Raw genomic sequence first — 24,364 nt, 5'->3', positions numbered from 1 at the left:
TGAATTTGAATCCGAATGCCTCTCTGTGGATTAAGTTAGAGTACTTTTGCAACCGATTTCAAACTCAAAATCGGAAGAGTTAACAAAAACAAGAGTTTCGTGTTCAGTCCGAGGCCATTGTCCACCAACCCGAGATCTCGAGATTTGCGCATATTTGACTACATTATACCAAATACACAAAAAAAAAAACCTACTCTCGCTTTAAGTGCACAGCGTTGTCAGGGCTACCAGGTGCGACTAAAATAAGTACATATTAATGGGTGGCTGCGTCTGTTTCTGTGTGTGTGGGCTTGTGATTTACTTGCAAATGGAGCAACGATCCGGCAATTGTTGAAAAAAATAAATAAAGCATCAAGAGTAGAAAGCAACAACACCTCAATGAAAATGTTTGCCGCGCCGAGATTTTCAATAGATGAAATTTCAAATTCAATTAGGCATTGTTATTCAAATGTTTCATTTAACCCCTGCATAAACTGCTTGCTGTTGCTGTGTGTGTGTTTGGGCATTGAACATCAGTTAGTACTTGGTACTTGGGTTAGATTTGCATATATTTACAATGGTCCTACACGCACATTGACGGGTGCTGTTGGCCTGGAAAGTGACATTTTGCATTTGCATTTTTCGTCGCGATTCAGTGAATCACCTCGTTTGTTGGTGGCAAGTTGCGTAGTTCTGAAAAAACAACTTCATTTTTGCATTTTAGGTTCCCGAAATTTCAGCAACCCTCTGTTGTTTTCGAAGTTTGGATAAAAACAACAAAAGCAAATTTGAATTTTTCATGAATGAAATCTACAAAAAAGTTTAAAAAAAGAGAAAATTGCAGAATTGTTGGTAATATTAACAATTAGATAATTTAAAGCTCGATTCAGAATAAATACCTTTTCAATCGGTACAAATTTTATCAAACGTCTGAAAAACAGCAGTATTTCTCTTGAAAAGCTTGATACATAAATTTTAAGTTGCCAAATTTAATGACAGGGTTGCCAGATCTTCAATGATTATTATTAAGAATTTAAGTTTTGGAGAATTTACATAAAAATACTTTTAAAAAATGCCAAATGATCCAGCATAGCACAAATGCAACCAACTGCCTAGTAGTTTTGCATTTGTTCCATCAGATATAGACAAACACCAGATTTACAAACCAATCACTTGACCATGGTTGCCGAGTTATTACCTATTTGTGACTCACTGCGGGCTAATGCAAACATGTTGCTAATGTCAGCATCCGTCGGCATTGGTCGTAAATTTGCACTTAACTCATTGTGTAAGTCAGCTTCAGCGTGGAGATCCATAAAATTGTGCTTTAAAGTTCATTGTTTTTATCTGTCCACCAATGTTGCAAGAAACAAACTGTTTGAGGTGCAGGGTGACAACCTTACATTGGCAGTTACCTCAATCGGGAAGGACGACAGTTACGACAGGGTGTTTTCACACATAACCTAACCCAAAAAAGAGAAGTTTACACTTCCGACAGATTAGCACACCCTGAAGATCGTTGGTAATCGCTTTGGACTAGGGTGGTTCCTCTGATGGGTGCCAACACCACTTCCTCAAACTTTACTCTTCGTAGCTAACCCTAAGTTGTTGGCAGATCTTCGAGTTGTCGGTTCGTGAAATCGTGATGGTTTTTTTTACGATTTCTGGTTTCATCCACGAGCAGCAGCGAGCGCCGTGGTCAATGTGGTATAATCTGTTAAGTCGTCGGCTTATGCTTCACTTTTTTCCGCTCTCCATCACAACAAAAAAAAAATCCAATGATGACTAGTCTGGTTTGAGGGTAGATTGTCAATTTTCAAGATCGATTCACCAACTGAACGAAGACGTTCAACGGTTGGCGAATCACCCCATTCGGGGGGTATATTTCTTCCGCATGTGACTGTTCAATAACGTGAGGTTGAGGGAAGAAAAAAACAACAACTTATGAACAGTTATTCCGAACCTATCAGCCGCCGCCACCAGCACCACCCCAAGATAGTAGAAGTAACGGCGACAACCATTGAGTTAGGATGATGATCTTTCGGGAATTTTAGACGAGCAAACGTCTTGGCCGGTCAGTTTATTTCTGGATCGTAAAATATTGTCAATCGGCAGTGTAGGCGTGCAAAACCCGTTGTCGCAGTGCTAGCTTGTCGCATATGAATTGTTATTGAAAACATAGAAAATATTACAAACTAAGCAACAGTCTGTTCTAGATTGTTAACTGCCAAATTCTCAAAAAAGTGACAAGACAGCACCATTTTGTAATCCACCCGAGGAAAGCGGTTTATTTCCTGGACAAGGTCAACCGAGCCGAGAGCTGTTGTGTGAAGGCATATTTTTGGCTTCGGATGATTTGGTTAGCCCTCTGCGGTCCCAAAGTATCCTCCTCCACGCAAAAGTTGGGGTTAAATTATTTTTCTGCAGAAAAAAAGGTGAAAGGTCAACCGTGTTTCGGCAAGGATGCCGATTTAAAAGCAATTAATGGTGTGTTATCATGGATTGAAAAACGATGAGGGATAACATTTTTGCAGGTTTTATTTAAATTCACATTCAAAAAGAAAATTTTTACATCATGGAAATTTTGGTTCTAGGAAGCTAAATATAAATAATAGATCATGTTTTAAGATTAAAAAAAAAATATAAGGCTATGACAATTAAAAAAATATTCTTCTTCCTCACTCCCCAAAATTAAATTTTCTAAAAAGTCAGGGAGCATGGTACATATTTTTTAACAAAAGCATCTTTTGCAATTGAAAAAAATAATAGATTAAGTATTGGGATCTAATTCTCATCGTTCGAACAATTTTAAACAATAAAATTAGTGTACTGCCCCTGATCACATAAATGTCCCATATGCAGTTTTCATCGTTTTTGAGTTATTGATGCAGTTTTGTTCAGAATCGCGAGATCTTTCAGAAAAGCCTATAATATCCAGTACTTTGTTCTAGAAATCAGGAGTAAATCCAGTTTTTTCGTGAAAACTTAACACGTAACCTTATGTGTGGGACAAACTTCACATGCGTTTTTCTCAGCTTGCTGTTTTTGCATATGGGACATTTATGTGAACATAGGCAGTGTAGATGATTTAATAGTTAGAGTGGTCTTAATTTGAAATAATGAATTCTATAAATAAATACTATAAATGCAAATCGGTGGTTAAAGAATTTATTTCCAAACCAAGACAAAAAAATGTATAGCAGTTTGTGTATTTTTACATGTTGAAGAGCCATTTTGATAACAGATATATGAGAAAAATGTATTAAAATTTTTCAGTACAAAATTTTACTGAATGCAAATAACAACTGTTCGTATTCAGCAAAATTATCTTTTAATTTCATTTTAAAAAAATCAATGAAAATTAGTTACATAATAGTGATCAAACTCAGTAAAACGCAAGGAAATTAAAAAAAAATAATAATAAGATTTTCGTTTTTTTTTAAATTTATGTTTAAGTCAATAAATTGAATTAAAATCATGAGTTTCATAATTTCTCAATGAAATATATAGTTGATAAAATCTAAAAAAATACATAATTTAAGATTTTTTTAACTTATTAATTTTTCATTGAAAAAAAGTTCAAAACCATCTTTAAATGGAATATTGCCTAAACTTCTCAAAACTAAAACATTCTAATTTGCTAAAAACAAACAAAACAGTCTCATTTCACATTCACAAAATTTTGGCTCATGTGTCGTTTAGAATGTGCTGGATTTGGATGATTTTTTGCATATTATTTTGATTAGAAAGCTCACAAATCTGGGTAAAATGTGAACAGCTGAAACGTTAGTGAAAATTTAGCTAACGAATATTATGTGATGTCTAATCTAATCTAATCTAATCTAACACAAACGCAGCCAGTCCGATGAAAGCATGCTGGAAAGTCTTGTGATTAGATTACGCCCCAAGCACTTTTCTTGTCAATATTAATAATTGCAGTACATCCGAGAATACCCGAAAATGTTATACAAAAATCAAAGCGGCCAGCCCTACTGCGTTGTGTTTACCGCAGAGAGGATTCTGTGAACGGATCACATTTCACAGAATCTACAGGGGAGGAAGGATGCGTGGACATACTGTACCAACCGCTCCGATAATAATAATTGTAGTAAACATTTTGTGGCTTGGAGTACTGAAGTTATTTACAGAAGTTATCCAACTTAATAAAATAAAAATTGATAAGTTTTGAGGCTGAAGACACTAAGCCTTCTGAACAGTTTTTCCAAATGGGAAGGTTCAACTTTTGACTTGGCGAAAATGTTTGTGTTCTTGAGCTCTAAAAATACTTTTCTCAAAAACATTACCATGAATTGCTACGTTAAAAAACGGTTTTTGAGGGATTGCTCAAAACTATTTGCAACAACTCTTCTGAAGATTTGGTGTCTTCTGCTCTATAACTTCACATTTTATTTTGAAAAATCCATTTGTAAATCCACAAGTGAAAATTCTCAAAATTCATACTTAAGAAAATGGATCAAGTCCACTTTAAAGACGATTTCCGATCACTCCTGAAAGTTTGATGAAAATATTACATGATTAAAGTGAGAAACGAACGATTTCAGCTTGAAATTTTGCCATGCGCAAAGCGAACTGTTTTTTCTGAGCGTTTTTTTCTAGAAACACCGAGTTGTTTTACGGCGCCATGATATCTCGAAATTGGCTGAAATTGTTAAGACTCTCATGAAATATTATTTGAAAAATATAAAAATATTTTTACCTTTTTTTAAATAAACTATTTAAAAATCAATCTTCGTCATGCACACGGAACCGGTTTAAAGAGTCTTCATCGAAATTTTGAGCTGATTTGGTCAAAGTAGTGTTGAGATATCGTGGCACTCGGTTATTGAAACTGCTTAATTCAAATAGCTATATCTCGACAATGATGCAAAAAAATGTCTTTAAATTTATTTTGTTAATAGTTTAAAATGCATATTTTAATGCCCAAAAAAAAAAAAGGTCAAGCTTGGGCTCAGCCTTGACCGATTAACATGTATGTAACAGGGTTGTTAATCGATAAAATTATCATCTGACGATAACGATAATGGATAATAGTTATCGTTATTTCGATAATTCTATTGGCGATTATCTTAACGCCGATAACGGACTATAGGCCCCCAAAACCAAAGCTATAAACTCGTTTCGCCACCTACATTCGAGTAGGAGAACTTTGGTGCAAGGGTACGTTTATGTTTTTGCGCGATAAGTGCAAAGGGGAGTGAAAACTATTTTAAGGTTTTTTAAAAAGAAAATTGATCTTTTGGAATAAAATAAAGTTAACAGGAGGTAAGAAATAAAAAGTTCTATCGACTGACTTTTTATTTTTTTTTTTGCTAAGTTGCCTTTTTCATTGAAAATTCTGAGATCCGGATTGAAAACGCGAGAATGAGGTTAGATTGCTAATTTTGAAAATCATTCCAATTATCATTTTTCCTTCAGAGCTTTGCTTTTATGGTAGAAGTGACTTTAAAAAATATTTGTCCACTTGGTTAATCTACATTCTCAATTGATTAGTAAGGTTTTGGTTGATTAAAACATTCCCCTATTTCGAATCAGATAATGAACAGGTTAAATCGGCCTTCACAAAAATATTTTCGTTTATATCAATTAAGCTATTTATTTCTTACCTGAAAATGGTATAATTTTCGATCAATGTCGATTAAATGATGAAATAAAACAATTTCAAATTTCAAACCAATTTACTCGCTGTAGGTTATAATGAAAACATCACCCCAAGTTTCAGCGCCCTCTAGTGGGGGGTTATTTTGACGTTTGATTGCCTATAACTCATTTTTAAAATCTTTCTTAAATTTACTTAATCCATCAACATCATGTTAAATTTTCAATGCATTCGCTTAGAATATTGTAGTCAGTTTCAAAGTATAAATACTAAAATTTTCACAAAATACCGTATTTTTTTAAAGTACTCAAATTTTTATAATTTGCAATATGGGTATCAAACGATTCGAAATTTTGCATGCATTTTCACTGTTTTAGAGTTTTTTGAATGAAATACTAAAATTTTCACAAAATACCGTATTTTCTCGAAAATACTCAATTTTTATAATTCACAATATGGGTATCAAACGATTCAAAAAAAATCATGTATTTTAACTGTTTGAGAGATTTTTGAATGAAATACTTAAATTTTCACATTTGATGCTAACAATCGGATGGCTTCTATTTTCTGGAAAATCGATCATGTCGAGCCACCTTATTATACATTCTGTAAAGGAACCATCCACAAACCACGTGGACATTTTTTTGGAAATCTCAACAACCCCCCCCCCCCTTCCTCGTGAACAATTGTCCATACCCCCCCCCCCTTCCTCGTGAACAATTGTCCATACAAAAAAAACTTTTTTGTATGCAGCGTGGATAATCGCCATACCCCCCTAAAGTGTCCACGTCGGGGTTTATGGACGGTCCCAAAGTGGTCTATATGCTTAGCAGTTTTTAGCACAGTTGTTCCCTATAACACTAACTAAAATCTTTCAAGTGTTAAATTCTATTCAATTTGATTTGGCATGGGCTGCTGAATTCGCAACCAATTGACCGATTCTTAGCGAAGCTACACCAAAATGTCACTTTTTTCAATTTTCAATGTGATTTTTTATATGAAAAATTTCATTTTAATTATGACCTAATAATTGCAATGTGCTTTAAATGCGTTTTCTTATCTGAAATGCCAAAAATATTGACCAAATAAGGTCTGCAAGTCATTGAATGGGAGAGGAGTTTTTTCATAAATCTGTTCCTTTCGTTGTCCCGTCACGAAAAGAAATGGCTGGCAAAAACTCAAATCTCAACCAAATCTTTCAGTTCAAGGAGCAAAAGATTCGTTTTTCAATTTGTGATAATGTGTAGAAGAGCAAAAGTTTTAAAAAATCAATCTAGCAATACTGTGTCGATTTTTTTGGTGTGCCTTTTAAAATTCCAGTTTTACGATGTTGTCCCGTCACGCTACATTTTCATTTCAGGAGAAGCACAGGTATAATATTGTTCATTATGCATGTCATTTCTATGTTGGAAAATCAATTATCTTTTCAAATATGTAATAACATTGGGGGGTTTCTTCTTTTATTTTGCCACTACAGCCAAAACGCTGAAAAAAACTTGGGAATTTTTTGAAAAGGAGCCGAAGAATCGGTCAATTCAGCTTAAACTTGAAATTTGAGCTTTCAAGATTATGCCTTCAAGTGTCCTGAATCTCAAAGTTCCTTTGGAATACAGTAATTTTCCTATTTCCAGCTCTTTTCATACATTAATTTGAAGCACGTGTACCAAAATACCCCTTATTTCTACGAACTTGTTATTCCAGCCCGCACAACAGGTGACATTATTTCATATTCCAAGGATTATCTAGGTCTATCTTTATACGGAGCCCGTCGTGCTGCGCGTGTTCTGAGAAGACTTGTTTTCGCAATCATTTGGCTGATTTTTCCCTTTAAGGGTAACCACCACCGCGCGTCAGTATCAGCAAATTGCGCACTCAGTGGGATGCTGTGTGGAAAGACTTAAAAGTTTTGCCAGAAGCAATGTTAAGTCGAGAATTTGTATGTATAAAACCCACATATAAAAATTTATTGATTAAAATATCTTATTTTTTTTGCATATTTTGCAAATTTTTAACACGACAATACTTAAGGATCAACTCTGAATGAAGTGCCCAGATTCTGGCCAGGGACGCCCAGCTCAAGGAAATTGACATTCTGATGGTGCGCCTCAATAACTTGCCTACAAGTCCTGCCACGATGCAAGAAGTTATCTGTGCCAAGGTTGGATCGATTATTTTCATTATGTGAAGATTTCTTCTTTTTTTTGCAGTATTTGCGACATCGTATGTTAAGAAGATTACTTGCGCTTTTGTAAACAAGGATAATTTATCGTCATGACTTCTCGATTGAGTGTTGGCTGCTGCGGGTTGCACATCGCCAAGTCGTTGTCGCGCAAAATGCATGCCTCTCTCAATCGGGGTGATAAACAAAATTGCTCAATTATCAATTATTTGTCCGTCAACTCGAAAATGGGGTTAGCACATTTCAATCAGAAAACGGTACTAACCAGCTGAAATTGGTGTGTTTTCAGGCTGAGAGGGGTATTGAAAGTAGCTTCTTTTGAAAATCACACTGAGTTTTAAAATCATCTCAAGAAGATTTTTTAATGTTTTATGAAAACTTATTGTTAAGAAAATCCTCCTTCACACTTCCACCTGAATTTATCAAATATGTTTTTGTCTCTTCATACAGTTGCAAATTTGCACTGATTCGCTCAACACTCCTCTGCCCAGGCCGGAGAGAGAGATGTCGCTTGGCACGTTGACTAGCTGGGTTACCGGAGATTTGCACATTGCACTGAAACGTGGCTGTGGTGCATCCAGCAATCCAGCAGCCCCGGCAATGGCAGTTTGTGATGATTGCATTGTTTACTACTAATTGGCAGGCGGGTGCTATCTCTCAAAACACACTTAAAATGTTGCTTTAAAATTTTAAAAACCGTATAAAGTTTTAAATCCATCACAGTTTTAAACACACTCTTGCACTCAATTCAAAGTCAATAATAATTTTTAAATGTGTTACGGAATGAAATATTATATTCAAACTTTTTTACAGTGGCAAAACACCATTTTTAATATAATTACAGGTGCGTGCAGCTGTGCGAAAGATGTAGGTTGTGTTGTGTGGGATGTGTCATACTTTGTTGTGGTACTGATTTCTGTAGCTGACATTTGCCCAGTAAATTCAATAACCCGAGTAGGGATAAATAACAAGGGAAATGCGTAATTATACCTTCTTTGGTATCAATACCAAATTTTCGTACTCGAGAACCCTTGAAAATTTGTCTTCGGGATTATGCAAGAGCAAAATTTGGTATCATACCAATTTTAGGTATGTTTTGATATTGCAAAATTTGTCGATGATCGGATACCACATTTTGGTGTTTTTTGATATTTATAACAGTTGTCAAATTCCCTCGAAATTTGACCAATTTTGACAAGGTTATTATTTTGCGCTTAAATGATGCCTCAAAACGAATACTTTGTTGAAAATCGAAGATTTCAAAGTTACATTTTTTAATTATTAATATACCCCTAATTTAATGACTTGAAATTGTTAAAAATTTCGGAACTATACCACTTTTATTTTTTTGTATTACAATGTTTGAAAAATTTCTGGGAAAATTTGGACAAATTTTGACAAGGTCATAATTTTTCACTAAAATGATGCCTCAAAACGAATGCTTTCGAAAATTTCAAAGTTGATATTTTAAATTGTTAATGTATATTCTCGGGACACCATATTTTTCAGGATTATTAAACATAAAAAAATCATTGTTGTTCATTGATTTTGTATTTTGATTTATATTTTGATACAAACGCAACATAAGTACTTTGATTATCAAGTAGATTGATTGTTTTATATCCAATTTCACAGAGCACATTTTGGTCGCTGTTACTTGCCCAATTTGGTATTCTCAAGTCATTTCCTTCTGCTCGGGTTGAAACAAATTCTTGACAAAAAATTTTGAAACAAAATCGAATTTGCCTTCAAAATTAAAATAATCTATATTGTTTAAATCTAGGCGGGCTTCGATCTAAAAATTTCCCAAAATGCAATTTTTCAACGAGTATTGGAAAGAAGAACTCTTAAAATTTGTAAAGTTTGTAAAATTAATATGCAGTAATTTTTGTTTTATTCCAGGTAAAACCTCTTTGCATTTTTCTGCAATTTAAATAATAATGGGATCATTTTATAGTAGAAAATGTGAAAAAACGCAATCAAGAAATTCAAAAAGTGGCTGTAACAACATGAAACACAAAAAAAGACAAAAGGTAATTATAGGCAGGCAGTAGAATAAGTCAAATACAAACATAAACTAGGCAAGATAAATGAAGATTAAAATATAAATAATAAAACAAGAAAAATGTAAAACAAGAGAAGTTTTTCGTAGAACAAAAGGTGCTCGAAACAAACTTCGGAAAAAATAAAAAAAAATAAACCGAGAAAAAATTTGAGCATTAGAGGGTTAAGCTTGACCACCCTTGAAAATATTTGTTTGTTAAGCTCGACAAATTTCCTGCAATTTGGTTTTTGATTGTCAACAAAAAAAATCATCAAAAATTCAGTAGACGATTTCTGATCTCTTCAGAAAGTATAACTTAATGTATTGAACCGAATTTTCTGTCAGTTTCAATTCGATTAGTTACTTTTTACTCAAAAATTACAATGCAACAAAATGCACAATTTTATGTTGACTAGTAAAATTTTGACATTGAGCTATTTTTTGATAAAAATAGTTGTTTGGAATCCAAAATGCTTGTAATTTTTTACATACATTATTTAAATTTAATTTTTCCTATAAACATACAAAACAAAGTACACGGAAAAAAATCAATTCTCGAAATCGTGAATTAAATTCACGAATGCGAGAACCACGAAGGAATATATGCACGTTTATAGTGCAAATGCACCATACTTATGAATAAATTCCTTCGTGGTTCTCACATTCGTGAACTTAATTCACGATTACGAGAATTGATTTTTTCTGTGTAAGAAGAACTTCAAAATCACTTCTAGTGTGTTTAAAACAATTAAAATTGGCTAACAAATAGTTTACCTGAAATTTTTTTTTCATAAAAATACAATCTTTCAAGATAGCTGAGGTGTACGGATCGTCCAAAAATAGGGCCTTGGAAAGGACATTCTCCAGCATCGATATTGGTAAATCCCTACCAACTCACACGAAATCGTTACTATCGTTTGCAAATACTTTTTCCCAAAATTTCATGGGTTTTTCCATATTTTTAACATTTTTACTACCATCACTGGTTACTGAGATATGGCCACTATAAATATGCCTCTTAACATTTTAAAATGTTAGTCATGAATCATGAATCATGATTCTAAAATTATGGCATAAATGCTTCTTACAAAAGGTAAAATAATTTTATAAAGGTTTAGCATATTAACATTTGAAATCAGATCGATTTGTCAAGATAACATCAAAAGGAAAATAAGATCAAAATTAGTAACTCAACTGAAAGTTTCCTTCAGAATTTTCATTATCTGCAAGGCTGTTTTGAGTCAAAAATTACAATGTCTTTACAGTGAAATAAAAAAAAAGTACCAAATTCCTAAATTCTAGGAATTTTGCCTCTTTTCCTTATTTAGTAATCGGGTTTTTTGGATTACTTAATAAGAGAAGGAGGCAAAATTCCTAGAATTTAGGAATTTGGTACTTTTTTTTATTTCAGTGTAGGTTATGAATTCAATACAAAATTTTAATGGAGGTACCATTTTGTGTCCTGCCCATTAAACATTTTAAATCATATTTGCTCACAAACCCCGAAACATATATTAGTTTGTTTACACTCCGAAGTTCAATTCCCAGAAAGATTCCCAGCAAATAACCCCAAAACCCGTATTTCAAAAACATATCCATCAAACAACCCTTAAACACAAACAGTTCGATCCTATGTCGCTCCATCGAGTTCCGTCTGCGGACTCGATTAAATTGAATAATCAATCAAACGAAATTTATTAGCGATTGAGGAATAAATAATTGACGAACGTGTGCGGCGCCGCAACCCGTCCCCATCATTCTCGGCGATGACGAATTTGGTCTGTCTGTAAACACGTCCAAACATGCTCTCTTCCAGATGGAACCCGTTTTTGGATCATATCAATAGTCAAACTGGCTGCTGGTTGGTGTGTGGGAAGTCGTCGTCGTCGTCGTGGAAAGTGTGCTAATCGATCGTAGATTATTGGTGCGAGCAACGGATCTACATCTACAACCAGGGCAGCTCCCCCCCACCCCCCCCCCGCCACGCCATAACTAGATTGACGCCATTAATCACTGGAGGCGTTAGTTAACTGCTTCCTAGTACATGCCACCGCACTGTCTGAGCGCGGCTTGGCAAAAACTTCGAGTGCATTAAAAAAAACTGTATCATATGACTACATACACTGATGGTAGCATCTCTCTTGCAGAGCGAAGCCAGTAAAAGTTTGAAATATAAGCAAACAACTAAAAAGCAAAATAAACCATCTTGGGTTTGCGGTTGGAGAAATGGACGATCTTTGCTAACACTTAAAAGTCCCTTAAAAAACTATTGATCAGAATTCGAACTTACAAGAATAAAATTCTGATATTTTTTTAATCTTTCAATTTGTGTTAAAACTTATAAAAATCAAACGTAATGAATACTAAATCAAGCCTGCTTAAGAGTTCAAACTAGCAGTAGTTAAGACGAATGATAGAGCTCAAGCACAGAAGCGCAGAGGAGGGATGCTGTAAAAATAATGCAACTCCGAAACCGCAAGAGAAGAGAGTCTACCAGCAAGGAAAAAGAACATATTCCATGAGAAAGAAGGTGCACCTTTGGCATCCCTTAGCTATCCAAAAAAAAATTTGACTGAAATTTATTTAGAATTTTTTTTAATAATAGCGGCAAAATTGTTTTACATACTTCTCTTTGGCTCAAAAGTTGCGGTTTTGTCCTCTGAAATTTAACAAAAAAAAATCAAAAAATTAAATAGTTATGGATATTGGGAGAAATTGATTTTTTGTGAAAAAACGGTTTATATAAAAATCTGCAAAAAAATTCCATGTACCAATTTTTTTCTGAATAGTCCTCACCAATACCTACAACTTTGTCGAAGACATCAAACCTATCAGAAAATGTATTCAAAAGTAACAGATTTTCGAATATTTACGTACCATTTTTGTGTGGGCATCTGCCAAAATTGTATGGAGCCTTGTAAGGGGTGAACTAATGACACAAAATGGCTTCTTTGGTCATAGGAAAGGCCCCGAAATGATTTAGCCAAATAAAAAAAAAGCACGAAATCGCTCGATTTCGTAGAAAACTGCACGAATGGCAAAGAAGTCATTTTGCACCATTAGATTTTCCATACAGGTTTCCATACAATTTTGGGGCTGATCATACAAAATGGGTATGCAAATGTACGATTATGACTAGGGGGAAAAAAAAAAAAAAAGGGAAAAGGAAAAAAAATCCTGGATTTTTTATTTGACTTTTCATAACTTCACTTTCACGAAATAAGTATTATTAACTTTCTTTTTTTTTTTACATGTTTTATTGAACTTTTGTGGTAGAGATTAAAATGGCGCAAAATATCATACCAAAGTAACATTTTTTTAAAGGTGGTGATTTTTGGAAAAATAATCAAAAAACATTACGAACATAATTTTAATTGAAAATCACTCAACACATTTTTTTCACGTGAAAACGGTGTTTCAACCTCCAACTTCAACCGTTTTCAAGTTTTGGCCTTTTTTCGAAAAGTTATCAGTTTTTTTTTTGCAATTTAAAAAATACTTAAGGAAGGAAAAGCACCCCTACAAAAAAATAATAACTAAGCAAATCTCCAACATTTTTTTACTCTGCTGATCAGACTGCTCGTGGTGGTGATACAGACTCTTAATGTTTAAATTTCGTGAAAAATGAGCCATCTATTTAACCCTCTTTTTCAACCCTTAAATTAGCTCAACATTTGAAAATTTCTAAGGTGTTTTAGGTTTTACCTTCCTGTTTATATTATTTTTTAATTGATTGTACAGCCCAAACTCGATTGTCCGAAGGCCTCAGAAAAATTTCACTTCGGATAGTCGAATCACGAAAAAAAAAATGTTTTTCTTTGTCTAATTTTTGATTCTTGTGCTTCGGTATGACCCCTAGTCTACTCTAAAGTGATTAAGAATTTTTAAATCCAAGATGGCGGCCAAAATGGCGGTTACGAAATACTGAAAAATGCATCAGGTCATTTTTAAATCAATCAATCATTAAAATTTCACTAAAATGGGGTCGCAAAACTCGAATTTATGTTTAAAATAAGACAATGAAAAATACGAAACAATTTTTTTGTTCTTATTTCGCTTATCCGAAGTTCCATACGAACCTCCGGATAATCAAGGCTTCGGATAATCGAGTCTGGACTGTAATAGAAAGATGTAAAGAAGCTGTTAGAACATTTTGCAAATTTTGAACAATTTCAGTGACCAATAATTTATCTAAACATTCCCAATTTATTTGGAAGCAAACTTTAGGAGCCTACAATACTTTTTGCATTATTTTGAAAATGTCGTGCTGAGGGTTACCGCGGGAACAACCCACTTCGTACTGTTCCTACCAGCTGGCAGCGTTGCACTGGGGATGGCTGGGCATAAATCTCAGGCCCGGGAGTATGTTTCGCGTTTTGCGTTGGTTGGTTTGGAGATTGGAGGAGGTTTGCCTCGGTGGAAATTGAAAATAAATCTAATAAAGATTTTATTACACGGGAAAATCTATTTTCTGTCCGTTGGCCCAGCCCGCCCGGGTGGTACCAACGCAGAACTCAACGCTGACGATGGCTGCAGCAGCTGGGAGTGCAATTTGCACTCGTAATTTGATAATAATTTTTCCGGGCCATACTTTTGGGAAAAATATAGTTTATTTAACATTATTTTGTCACACCTCGAAAACGGTTACCGGTACCATGAGACATTCTTTCACCGAAGATCCTTGCCTGGTTGTCGTAAATTCGTGATACACTCGCCATTCCCCAAGGAAATCCGGTGGAACATTAAATTTAGCAGCAACGTTTTCAACGTTCACATTGTTGATGTGTTCTTCATGCTTTAAACGAAATCGGGGTTTAATACGTTTGAATTGGGCCTTTTAATAAATGTCACGACATTCAACTCACTCCAGCTCTATAGGGACAGGTCTTTTGCTGTAGAATCCGGGTAAACGGATACCACAGTTCGGTTGGCATCTGCATAACTGGACAAAGGTCTCTAATTTCACGTGAAAACATGCCCGGCTTCCATTCGCCTTGCTGAAGTCGTTTGCTGTGCAGCTTCATCTATAAGTATCACCTGAAATTTCTTCCAATTTTGCAATATAACTTTTTCTTACTCTAGTAGGACTCGCATAATCCTTTGTGAATTTAATCGTTCCGTTCATCGTAACCGAACCATCGTCCTGGGGAATGACTTGAAGTTCAGACGCATCAAACCCCGGCATGGGTAGTCCATTGTCACAATCCCGAAAGTCCTCGTCAAATTCGAGCGTTAAAGTAGCCTAACAAATAATCGAAACGTTTAGAGGAATACATCAAGTTTAAAAAAAAAAACAAAAAAAGCAACAATCGTATACCTGACTGATTTGCACTAGTAAAATAAATCCGCAGACAGTAGTTGCAGTTGCAAACAATGAAACCATTTCGATGCTCACCAAACTTGTTCATTAACTGCCACTGGTCTTGAAATTGAGATACTGAACTGTTGCCGCGTGTTTTGTATGCTTTTTATTACGGTTTAAACAATCTAGCTAACAAATCACAAACACATTACACAGAAAAAAAAGTTGAATTTTGGATGGTTGCAAATTGGGTAGGTTGAATATTACATATTTTTTGAGTAATATTACATAAAAAATGTGTAAAAATGTGAACCTGATGAATATTCATCAAAAACTGATAAATATTCACCAATTTATGATGTAATATAACACATTTTTTTCGACACAAAATCTGTCACCATTTCCTGATGAATATTACCATCATTTTTGTTCTGTGTATTTAATTGCTAAAATCAGAGTCAACAACAGGGAATTTGATGATCTAAAAAACATGTTTTTTACACGCTTAGAAAAATTGGTCTTATTACAGTTTTATCCAAATCAATGACTTTTGACATATCATCTCGATTTCAAAAACTTGTTTTTTCTAACTTCATACGACGATTTATTAAAAAATAAAGTCTACTGTACTATTGAAGAAACATTTTTATCAGAAACTAAGAAAACGGCTAAATGTTTGTTGCACTAAATTAAATTTATTTAGAATTTCACAATTTAAAAAAAAAAACATCTTAATACATCGATTGATAGTTAATTGAAAGACCTTTAATCCAAATATTCAATATTGAATATGTAAGTCTTGATTCCAAAATTTTCAAAATATTTTTTTCAAATAGATCCGAAAATTTTACAAATGTTTATTTTTATTTTTTTAAATTGAAATTCTGAATTGCTAGGACATTGGCATAAAAAAATGGAGGGCTATTTAAGTGAGACTTTGAAAAATTCAACTATCCTGTTTGTTTTTCTTTTATCCGCTGGTACCTCAGCAACCAGAGGTACAAACTATGGTTTAATTTTTCCAAAAACGATCACCCATGGGCACTATTTTAAAAAACGAAAACTGCAATTTTTAGTTCAAATCAAACTTTAAATGGCAATATCTCAAAAACGGTGCACTTCGATTTTATATTATAAAATATAGTCACAAATATTGGGTAACATTTACTTTTTTGCTCAAAAAACTCATATTTTCAAAAATCTCTGTGGACCAAAAGTTACAGGGTTTTGTCCCCTAAAACAAATATTTTTTAAAAAAAATACGGATTTTGGAAAATTTAGATAAAACAGTTAATTCAAAAATCGGCAAAAAAAAAAAATCCGAGTACCTATTTATTTCTGAATACCCGGGCAGACGGTAATAACAAAATTAATAATATTTCAATAACAAATCCTGTTAAAATAACAAAAAGTGTTATAATTTTATCCTGAACTTCAACTTCAAGAAGAAAAAATAATATCAGTTTCTGATAAAACAACAAAATTTGGTATTGAAGTGATATTATATTGAAAATGTTTAATAACACGCTAATAAGAGGAAATGTTATACATTTCAAAAACTCTCCTAATAACAAAATTTGTTATTCGTTCGGTATACTGACTTAGAAATAAAATTACCATAAATCGCACAAATGGAAAAGTTTCTAAGTGTCCATAACACAATCTGTTATTATTTTTTCTTTTGTTAAATATGTTTAGATCTTTGGGATAATTTTGTCTAATTTTGTCGGGGTCATTATTTTGGCCATGAAATGGGGTCCTTAAGCTAAAATTATTCTAAAAAGTTGAAATTTTGAAAGTTGATTTTTTTTAATTATTTGATATACCCCCTAAAGGACTTTGTTTAAAATGGTTAGAACTATGGGATAATTTTGACCAATTTCGTCAGGGTCATTATTTTGGCCATGAAATGGGGTCCTTAAGCTAAAATTATTCTAAAAAGTTGAAATTTTGAAAGTTGATTTTTTTTTATTATTTGATATACCCCCTAAAGGACTTTGTTTAAAATGGTTAGAACTATGGGATAATTTTGACCAATTTCGTCAGGGTCATTATTTTGGCCATGAAATGGGGTCCTTAAGCTAAAATTATTCTAAAAAGTTGAAATTTTGAAAGTTGATTTTTTTAATTATTTGATATACTCCCTAAAGGACTTTGTTTAAAATGGTTAGAACTATGGGATAATTTTGACCAATTTCGTCAGGGTCATTATTTTGGCCATGAAATGGGGTCCTTAAGCTAAAATTATTCTAAAAAGTTGAAATTTTGAAAGTTGATTTTTTTAATTATTTGATATACCCCCTAAGGGACTTTGTTAAAATTGGCTAGAACTATGGGATAATTTTGACCAATTTCGTCGGGATCATTATTTTGGTCATGAAATGGGGTCCTTAAGCTAAAATTATTCTGAAAAGTTGAAATTTTGAAATTTGATTTTTTTAATTATTTGATATACCCCCTAAGGGATTTTACTAAAATTGGCTAGAACTATAAAATAATTTTGACCAATTTCATTGGGGTCATTATTTCACCATGAAATGGGGTTTCAAGCTAAAATTAATTCGATAAATTAACTTTTGAGAGTTCTTTTTTTTTTATTTTGTTATATTCCCTAACGGAATTGATTTATTTATTGAGAATTTTTGAAGTGTGAATAACAAAAACTGTTATTATTTTCACAGAGCCAGGAAGTCGGAGCTGACGTTGAAGTTCGAGCTGGAGTGTGACCTCGGAGACTGCATCGGATTCATCTAATTTTCAGCAACTTTTACTTGGAGTCGGAATCTGTGAAGTCGGGTATTTTTGGAGAGCTGAAGTCGTCGTTGACGTCATATCCTGCATCCAGAGTCGGAGTTGTCTTCAAAGTATGCATTCAAAGTCGCTTGGAGGTACCCGACTCTGCAGCCCTGACTAGTACAGAGGAGTTATGGCAACTGCAGGTTTATTTGCAAATTACAAATAAACCAAAACAATAACTTTTTTTGTTATGGAGACATACCAGTTCAATAACATTTTTTGTTATTATGCTGCTCCACCTCTCCGCACAAAATAACAAATCTTGTTATTCCTTCATGATTCCTTCTGTGTTATTGGTTTGTTATTGCAATAACAACATAATAACAGTTTAAGTTATTCTTCGAACAAATCTTTGTTATTGATTTTTGTTATTTTAACAACTAATCCGATCATCCCAATAACATATTTCGATCTTCTCACAATATCAAAAACTGACCTTCCCAAGTTATTTCCGTCTGCTCGGGTACCCGATAACACAGAAGGAATCATGAAGGAATAACAAGATTTGTTATTTTGTGCGGAGAGGTGGAGCAGCATAATAACAAAAATTGTTATTGAACTGGTATGTCTCCATAACAAAAAAAGTTATTGTTTTGGTTTATTTGCCATTTGCAAATAAACCTGCAACCTGCCATAACTCTTCTGTACTAGTCAGGGCTGCAGAGTTGGGTACCTCCAAGCGACTTTGAATCCATACTTGAAGACAACTCCGACTCTGGATGCAGGATATGACGTCAACGACGACTTCAGCTCTCCAAAAATACCCGACTTCAGAGACTCCGACTCCAAGTAAAAGTTGCTGAAAATTTGCTGAATCCGATGCAGTCTCCGAGGTCTCACTCCAGCTCGAACTTCAACGTCAGCTCCGACTTCCTGGCTCTGTGAAAATAATAACAGTTTTTGTTATTCACACTTCAAAAATTCTCAATAAATAAATCAATTCCGTTAGGGAATATAACAAAATTAAAAAAAAAATTAACACTCAAAAGTTGATTTTATCGGATTAATTTTAGTTTGAAACCCCATTTCATGGTGAAATAAATGACCCCGATGAAATTGGTCAAAATTATTTCATAGTTCTAGCCAATTTTAGTAAAATCCCTTAGGGGGTATATCAAATAATTAAAAAAAATCAACTTTCAAAATTTCAACTTTTTAGAATAATTTCAGCTTAAGGACCCCATTTCATGATCAAAATAATGACCCCGACGAAATTGGTCAAAATTATCCCATAGTTGTAGCCAATTTTAACAAAGTCCCTTAGGGGGTATATCAAATAAATAAAAAAAATCAACTCTCAAAATTTCAACTTTTTAGAATAATTTTAGCTTAAGGACCCCATTTCATGGCCAAAATAATGAATCAAAAAAAAAATCAAACCATCCACATTAACGACCCCCGGGTCTTTTGTGGTCTCTATTGCAAGTTTCTGCTCCAACCTAGGAGTCCGAAGGCTTGAATGGGGAGGGCACCCAAACCTCTTTCTACTCCAAGGAACCTTCCACCCCAGTGTTTGAACTGACGACCTTTGGATTGCGAGTCCAACCGCCGCCAGCGATTCCACCGGAGTAGGCTTGGTTTGGTGTGTTGTTTGTACTTATGGCATGGAGACGACTCCTACACCTGGAATGACTTAACGGCCTAACAACCAAGGCCGGGACCAACATTTTACTTCCTCATCCGATGGAAGGTTGGAGCAGATGGGAATCGAACCCAGAATCATCCGCTTACAAAGCGGACAGCGTAACCATTCGGCCACGCACTGCTACTGGCCAAAATAATGATCAAATAATTAAAAAAATCAACTTTCAAAATTTCAACTTTTTAAAATAATTTTAGCTTAAGGACCCCATTTCATGGCCAAGATAATGACCCCGACGAAATTAGACAAAATTATCCCAAAGATCTAAACATATTTAACAAAAGACAAAATAATAACAGATTGTGTTATGGACACAAGTCAGTATACCGAACGAATAACAAATTTTGTTATTAGGAGATTTTTTGAAATGTATAACATTTCCTCTTATTAGCGTGTTATTAAACATTTTCAATATAATATCACTTCAATACCAAATTTTGTTATTTTATCAGAAACTGTTATTATTTGTTCTTCTTTATGTTGAACTTCAGGATAAAATAATAACACTTTTTGTTATTTTAACAGGATTTGTTATTGAAATATTATTGATTTTGTTATTACCGTCTGCCCGGGTCATCAATACCTACAACTTTGAAGACACCAAACCCGAGCAGACGGAAATAACTTGGGAATAACATTTTTATATTTGAAAATACTAGGCCAATAACTTTTCATGTTATTTAAAACAAAATTTGTTATTCGTCGTTATGAATTTTTGTTATTGGACTGTTATTGTAATAACAGACAAATAACATTTTTAGTTTTTCTTCGAACAAATCTTTGTTATTATTTTTTGTTATTTTAACAACTAATCCGATCATCCCAATAACGGTTGGAGGTATTGTTCCATAACAAAAAATGTTATTCCAAAGTTGTTTTGGCTTTCAACCAATATCAGACCAATTACAAATTTTGTTATGATAACATAAACTATTATTAATCCCTTATGCAAAAATGGATTTTTCAAGAATATTCCATAACATTTTCTGTTATTTTAACAGTATTTGTTATTGAAATGGCATGCATTTTGTTATTACCGTCTGCCCGGGAATCGATCAACACTTTTTTTCAAAAGGAACAGAATTTCAAATATTTACGTACCATTTTTGTATGAACAGCTGCCAAAATTGTATGAAAACTTGTATGGATGAAACAATGACACCAATGGATAGCTTATTTGGTCAACAAGTTTGAGCCAAATAAACAAAAAAATCTGGAATTCAAGAAAATTTCCAGAGTTTTTTTTTTGAAAAGGTCCTATAACCTTTTGTCTTTGGAGATTTGATCTTTTATATGAGCAAGAGTAATCAACCCGAACAGACGGTAATAACTAAATTCATGCCATTTCAATAACAAATACTGTTAAAATAACAGAAAGTGTTATGGAATATTCTTGCAAAATCCATTCTTGCATAAGAGTTCAATAACAGTTTATGTTATCATAACAACATTTGTTATCGGTCTGATATTGATAAAAAGACAGAACAACTTGAGAATAACATTTTTTGTTATGGAAGAATATCTCAAAATGTTATTGGGATGATCGGATTAGTTGTTAAAATAACAAAAAATAATAACAAAGATTTGTTCGAAGAATAACTTAAAATGTTATAAGTCTGTTATTACAATAACAATCCAATAACAAAAAAATCATAACGACGAATAACAAATCTTGTTATAAATAACATAAAATGTTATTGGCCTAGTATTTTCCAATATCAAAAAATGTTATTCCCGCGTTATTTCCGTCTGCTCGGGATGAAAATGAAGTCTGGATCCATCATGCAATCCATCGTTAGGGGTCAACCGTAAACCACGTGGACAGTTAAGGTGGTAGTTTTTTTTTTAGATTATTCATATTTTTTTTTGTTTGGCGAAGAATTACAAAAAAGTGTCAATATTGACATGTGGTACATGTTGGTTGTAGTATACCATATTTTGTGCTTTTGAGAAAGGGCAATACTGATGATGGGAAACTCAGTCAAGAATTATGGAATTAGGTATGTTATGTTTTAATTTCTTTCAAGAATCTGTATTTTCAACGCAAATTTACCATTTAAAAGAGAGATAATTTAAAAAATATATTTTCAAAACCTTAAATTTTTAACGAAAACTGCCGTAATAGTGGTATCATTTATTTGAAATATTAAAAATAACAAAAGAAATGCTAAAGAATTTTTGATTATTATTAAAATTTAAACTCAAACCTCCAAAACGGATACTGGTAGCATGAAACACTCATCAAAGGGTCTCCCGTTCCGGGTTGTCGTAATTGCATTATAAACCCGCCATTCGCCGATAAAATCCAGCGGAATTTCGAATGTTTTGGCCAGGTTTCCTATGTTGACGTTGTTTATGTGCTCCTCGTGCTTAAAAGATTGATTACCCGTTCAAAAAAAATTTTAATCAAAAAAAAAATAATTGTGATCAACCGCGAACTGTCAAAAATTGACCGCGATTTTTTTGTGTGTGATCAATGAGAGATTTGGGTAATTTATGACAGTTCAATGCTAACGAATTGTTCCAAGAAAATCTACCACGGATCTTCCTAAATTAGTACAACATTACGGCTCAATGTTGAATGACGCGACTTACCCCAGCTTTGAAGGGACAAAATTTCCGCCGCATCAGCCTAGTGAACGGATACCACAATTCGTGCGGCATTTGCAGAACCGGACAGACGTTCGGAATGTCCCGCGAAACAATGCCCGGAACCCACTTTCCTCGCTCCAGCCGTTTGGTGTAGAGCTTCCACTGAAAAGTTTCTTTCAATTAATCGTTTGGATGTTAAAAACTGATCCGCGGACTTACTCTGGTAGGATTGCCATAGTCCTTCGTGAATCTAGCGGTTCCGTTCACCGTAATCGATCCGTCTGGTTGAGGTAAAATCTGAAAGTTTGACGTATCTATTCCAGGCATTGGGTTTTCACTGTCACAATCACGAATTTCCTCGTCAAAATCGATCGAGAGAGTTGCCTTGAAGGAAGATTGGAATCAAAAATCTTTAGCGTAGATCTTAATGAATATGTGTGAAAAATTATTCTACCTTACTCAGATGCAAAAATGACAGCAAGCCACAGAAAAACGTTGAATCCCAAACAATCATTGCAACTCATACAAAACTCGTTCTACAAATGTGTCCAATCTTCTATTAATGCCAGTAAAATTTAATTAGGGTTGCTATTTATGTATTCGAATGAAAGATGAAATCTAAACAACACAATTGCTGCATTTTTTGTAATTATTGTATTATCAATATCAAAAACCGTTGACAATTCAAAGCACGATACATGAAGTTAGTCACAAATAATTGAACTGTGTAAAGATTCTAGACTGATTTTCAACTGCTCTCAACAAAAGGTCAACCCATACAGTGTTGTACCTCAAGTAGTAGTTGTCGCAACCATTGTCCACGACCCCGAGTACAATCAATACGTTACATTGTGTATTCCCCCCTGAGGGGAGATTGGCCTCTCACTCACTATGCACGTATCTTTCCGATTGAATGAATATTGAATACGGTAGATCGATGGGAATAGCAATAAGAAGAATCAATTAATGGTAATGGACTGCGCGATTTCGCGAGTTGTTTGTACTCAGCACTGTGTAAGCTTTCAGCGAATGGAGCAAACATGCTTTGTATGCAGCCGCCGGAGGTGATGAAACTCATCTCAGAACCTTTCGAACAGCGATTGGGGCGCGCGTATTAGAATTGCAAAGGTAGAGGTGATTGCAGCTGCTGATGAATTTGCAAGGCAAAGTTTTCAGGTATCGCTGACGAGCTATGAAAAGCGTTCGTGAACCTATTTGCCCTAATCCCAAAAACCTAATTCAAAACCTTACTACCATTACCGCGAATTACCTTTCAGGCTACTTTCACATGAGCTGATACCCCTTGAATCGCTGGGTAAAGTAGATTTATGGTGGTAACAACTTCCTCCCTACTCCGTTAAACTTCACATAGACAAGATAAAGGTTAGCGTCCCGCATCTTGCATCGTTAATGGAATAAAGTTGTACCTGACATCGGTGTTGTTGGCGGCTACTGCCGGCAAGAGTGAACTCCATGCGCGAAATATATCGTCCATGTTCGCGCATTAGATCAGCCCGAGAGGGTAAGCCCTCAATGTGTCCGATGACTAAGTCCGGAGTCCGGATTTATATGGTAGTCTAAGTGAGATTCAAGTCATGAACGAACTACCCTGAAGCAAGAAGAACCATTAACTTTGTCATTGGACAACGAAGCCGCCACCGCCGTCTTCTAAGGTAGATCTCCGCAAAGCGATTAGGATTTATACTAGTTCAAGCATCGACTATACATAGTTTTCTTAGGTCCCCTCAAGACCTCGTGGGAAAACGCTAACCTCCAAAGTGTCATTTCAGAACCGCTTTTGCGTCACCTCGGCTAGAATTGAAGTCGAATCGAACTCCGGGGGCACGGAGGCCAACGGCACAGTTGCAGGCGAGGTCCGGGTGAAAACAACGCCACAACGTAAACTAGCTTGCAATTTGCGAGGAGGAGTTCGGTCAATAAACAACGATTCTGATTAGCATAATTTGCTGTTTTTCATACACTCTATAGCTATGTAGGCAAAACACACACAATCGCTTCGCCGGAGTCCATTGTCGATGGCAAATGAGGTGATGCAGCTGTTGCACTCTCGCGCGAGATTGGGATCGCGGAGTTTAGTGCAAACTAAGTGCTAATCGAGCGTAATTGTTTTGCGATGAGGGTTGGCCAACTTTGTGCGAAATCGTTTCGCCGTTGAAGGGTAATGCTTTTCAATCAAATGAAAGATTCTCAGA

The 24,364-nt window shown here is 34.5% G+C and overlaps 3 protein-coding genes across 4 annotated transcripts in view; all 3 read right to left on the bottom strand.

Moving 5' to 3' along the window:
- Positions 1–24,364, bottom strand: part of LOC120416772 (inositol-pentakisphosphate 2-kinase) — a 321,616-nt gene that overhangs the window by 165,770 nt on the left and 131,482 nt on the right. The window lies entirely within an intron of this gene.
- LOC128092897 (uncharacterized) lies at positions 14,086–15,253 on the bottom strand. The gene is made up of 4 exons (XM_052708001.1): positions 15,137–15,253; positions 14,897–15,061; positions 14,685–14,843; positions 14,086–14,614 (listed from the first exon to the last, which is right to left on the bottom strand). The coding sequence occupies exons 1-4, from the start codon at positions 15,200–15,202 to the stop codon at positions 14,447–14,449; spliced, it is 558 nt and encodes a 185-aa protein (XP_052563961.1). The 5' UTR covers positions 15,203–15,253; the 3' UTR covers positions 14,086–14,446.
- LOC128092639 (uncharacterized) lies at positions 22,093–22,511 on the bottom strand. Its single transcript, XM_052706899.1, has 3 exons — positions 22,371–22,511; positions 22,155–22,313; positions 22,093–22,107 (listed from the first exon to the last, which is right to left on the bottom strand). Exons 1-3 carry the CDS (start codon positions 22,476–22,478, stop codon positions 22,093–22,095), a joined length of 282 nt encoding a protein of 93 aa, XP_052562859.1. The 5' UTR covers positions 22,479–22,511.

The sequence above is a fragment of the Culex pipiens genome, chromosome 2 (assembly GCF_016801865.2).
Source record: "Culex pipiens pallens isolate TS chromosome 2, TS_CPP_V2, whole genome shotgun sequence".
In the NCBI taxonomy this organism is placed as follows: domain Eukaryota; kingdom Metazoa; phylum Arthropoda; class Insecta; order Diptera; family Culicidae; genus Culex; species Culex pipiens.
This window is presented reverse-complemented; position numbering and strand designations above follow the sequence as displayed.

Excerpts from the sequence above, each read along its gene's own strand:
- LOC128092897 (XM_052708001.1), bottom strand. The coding sequence starts at position 15,202 with ATGGTTTCATTGTTTGCAACTGCAACTACTGTCTGCGGATTTATTTTA. Across the intron at positions 15,062-15,136 it reads TACTAGTGCAAATCAGTCAG|GCTACTTTAACGCTCGAATT; the intron begins GTATACGATTGT and ends ATTATTTGTTAG. Across the intron at positions 14,615-14,684 it reads CCTGTCCCTATAGAGCTGGA|CATGAAGAACACATCAACAA; the intron begins GTGAGTTGAATG and ends TTTCGTTTAAAG.
- LOC128092639 (XM_052706899.1), bottom strand. The coding sequence starts at position 22,478 with ATGCCTGGAATAGATACGTCAAACTTTCAGATTTTACCTCAACCAGAC. Across the intron at positions 22,314-22,370 it reads ACTATGGCAATCCTACCAGA|TGGAAGCTCTACACCAAACG; the intron begins GTAAGTCCGCGG and ends GAAACTTTTCAG.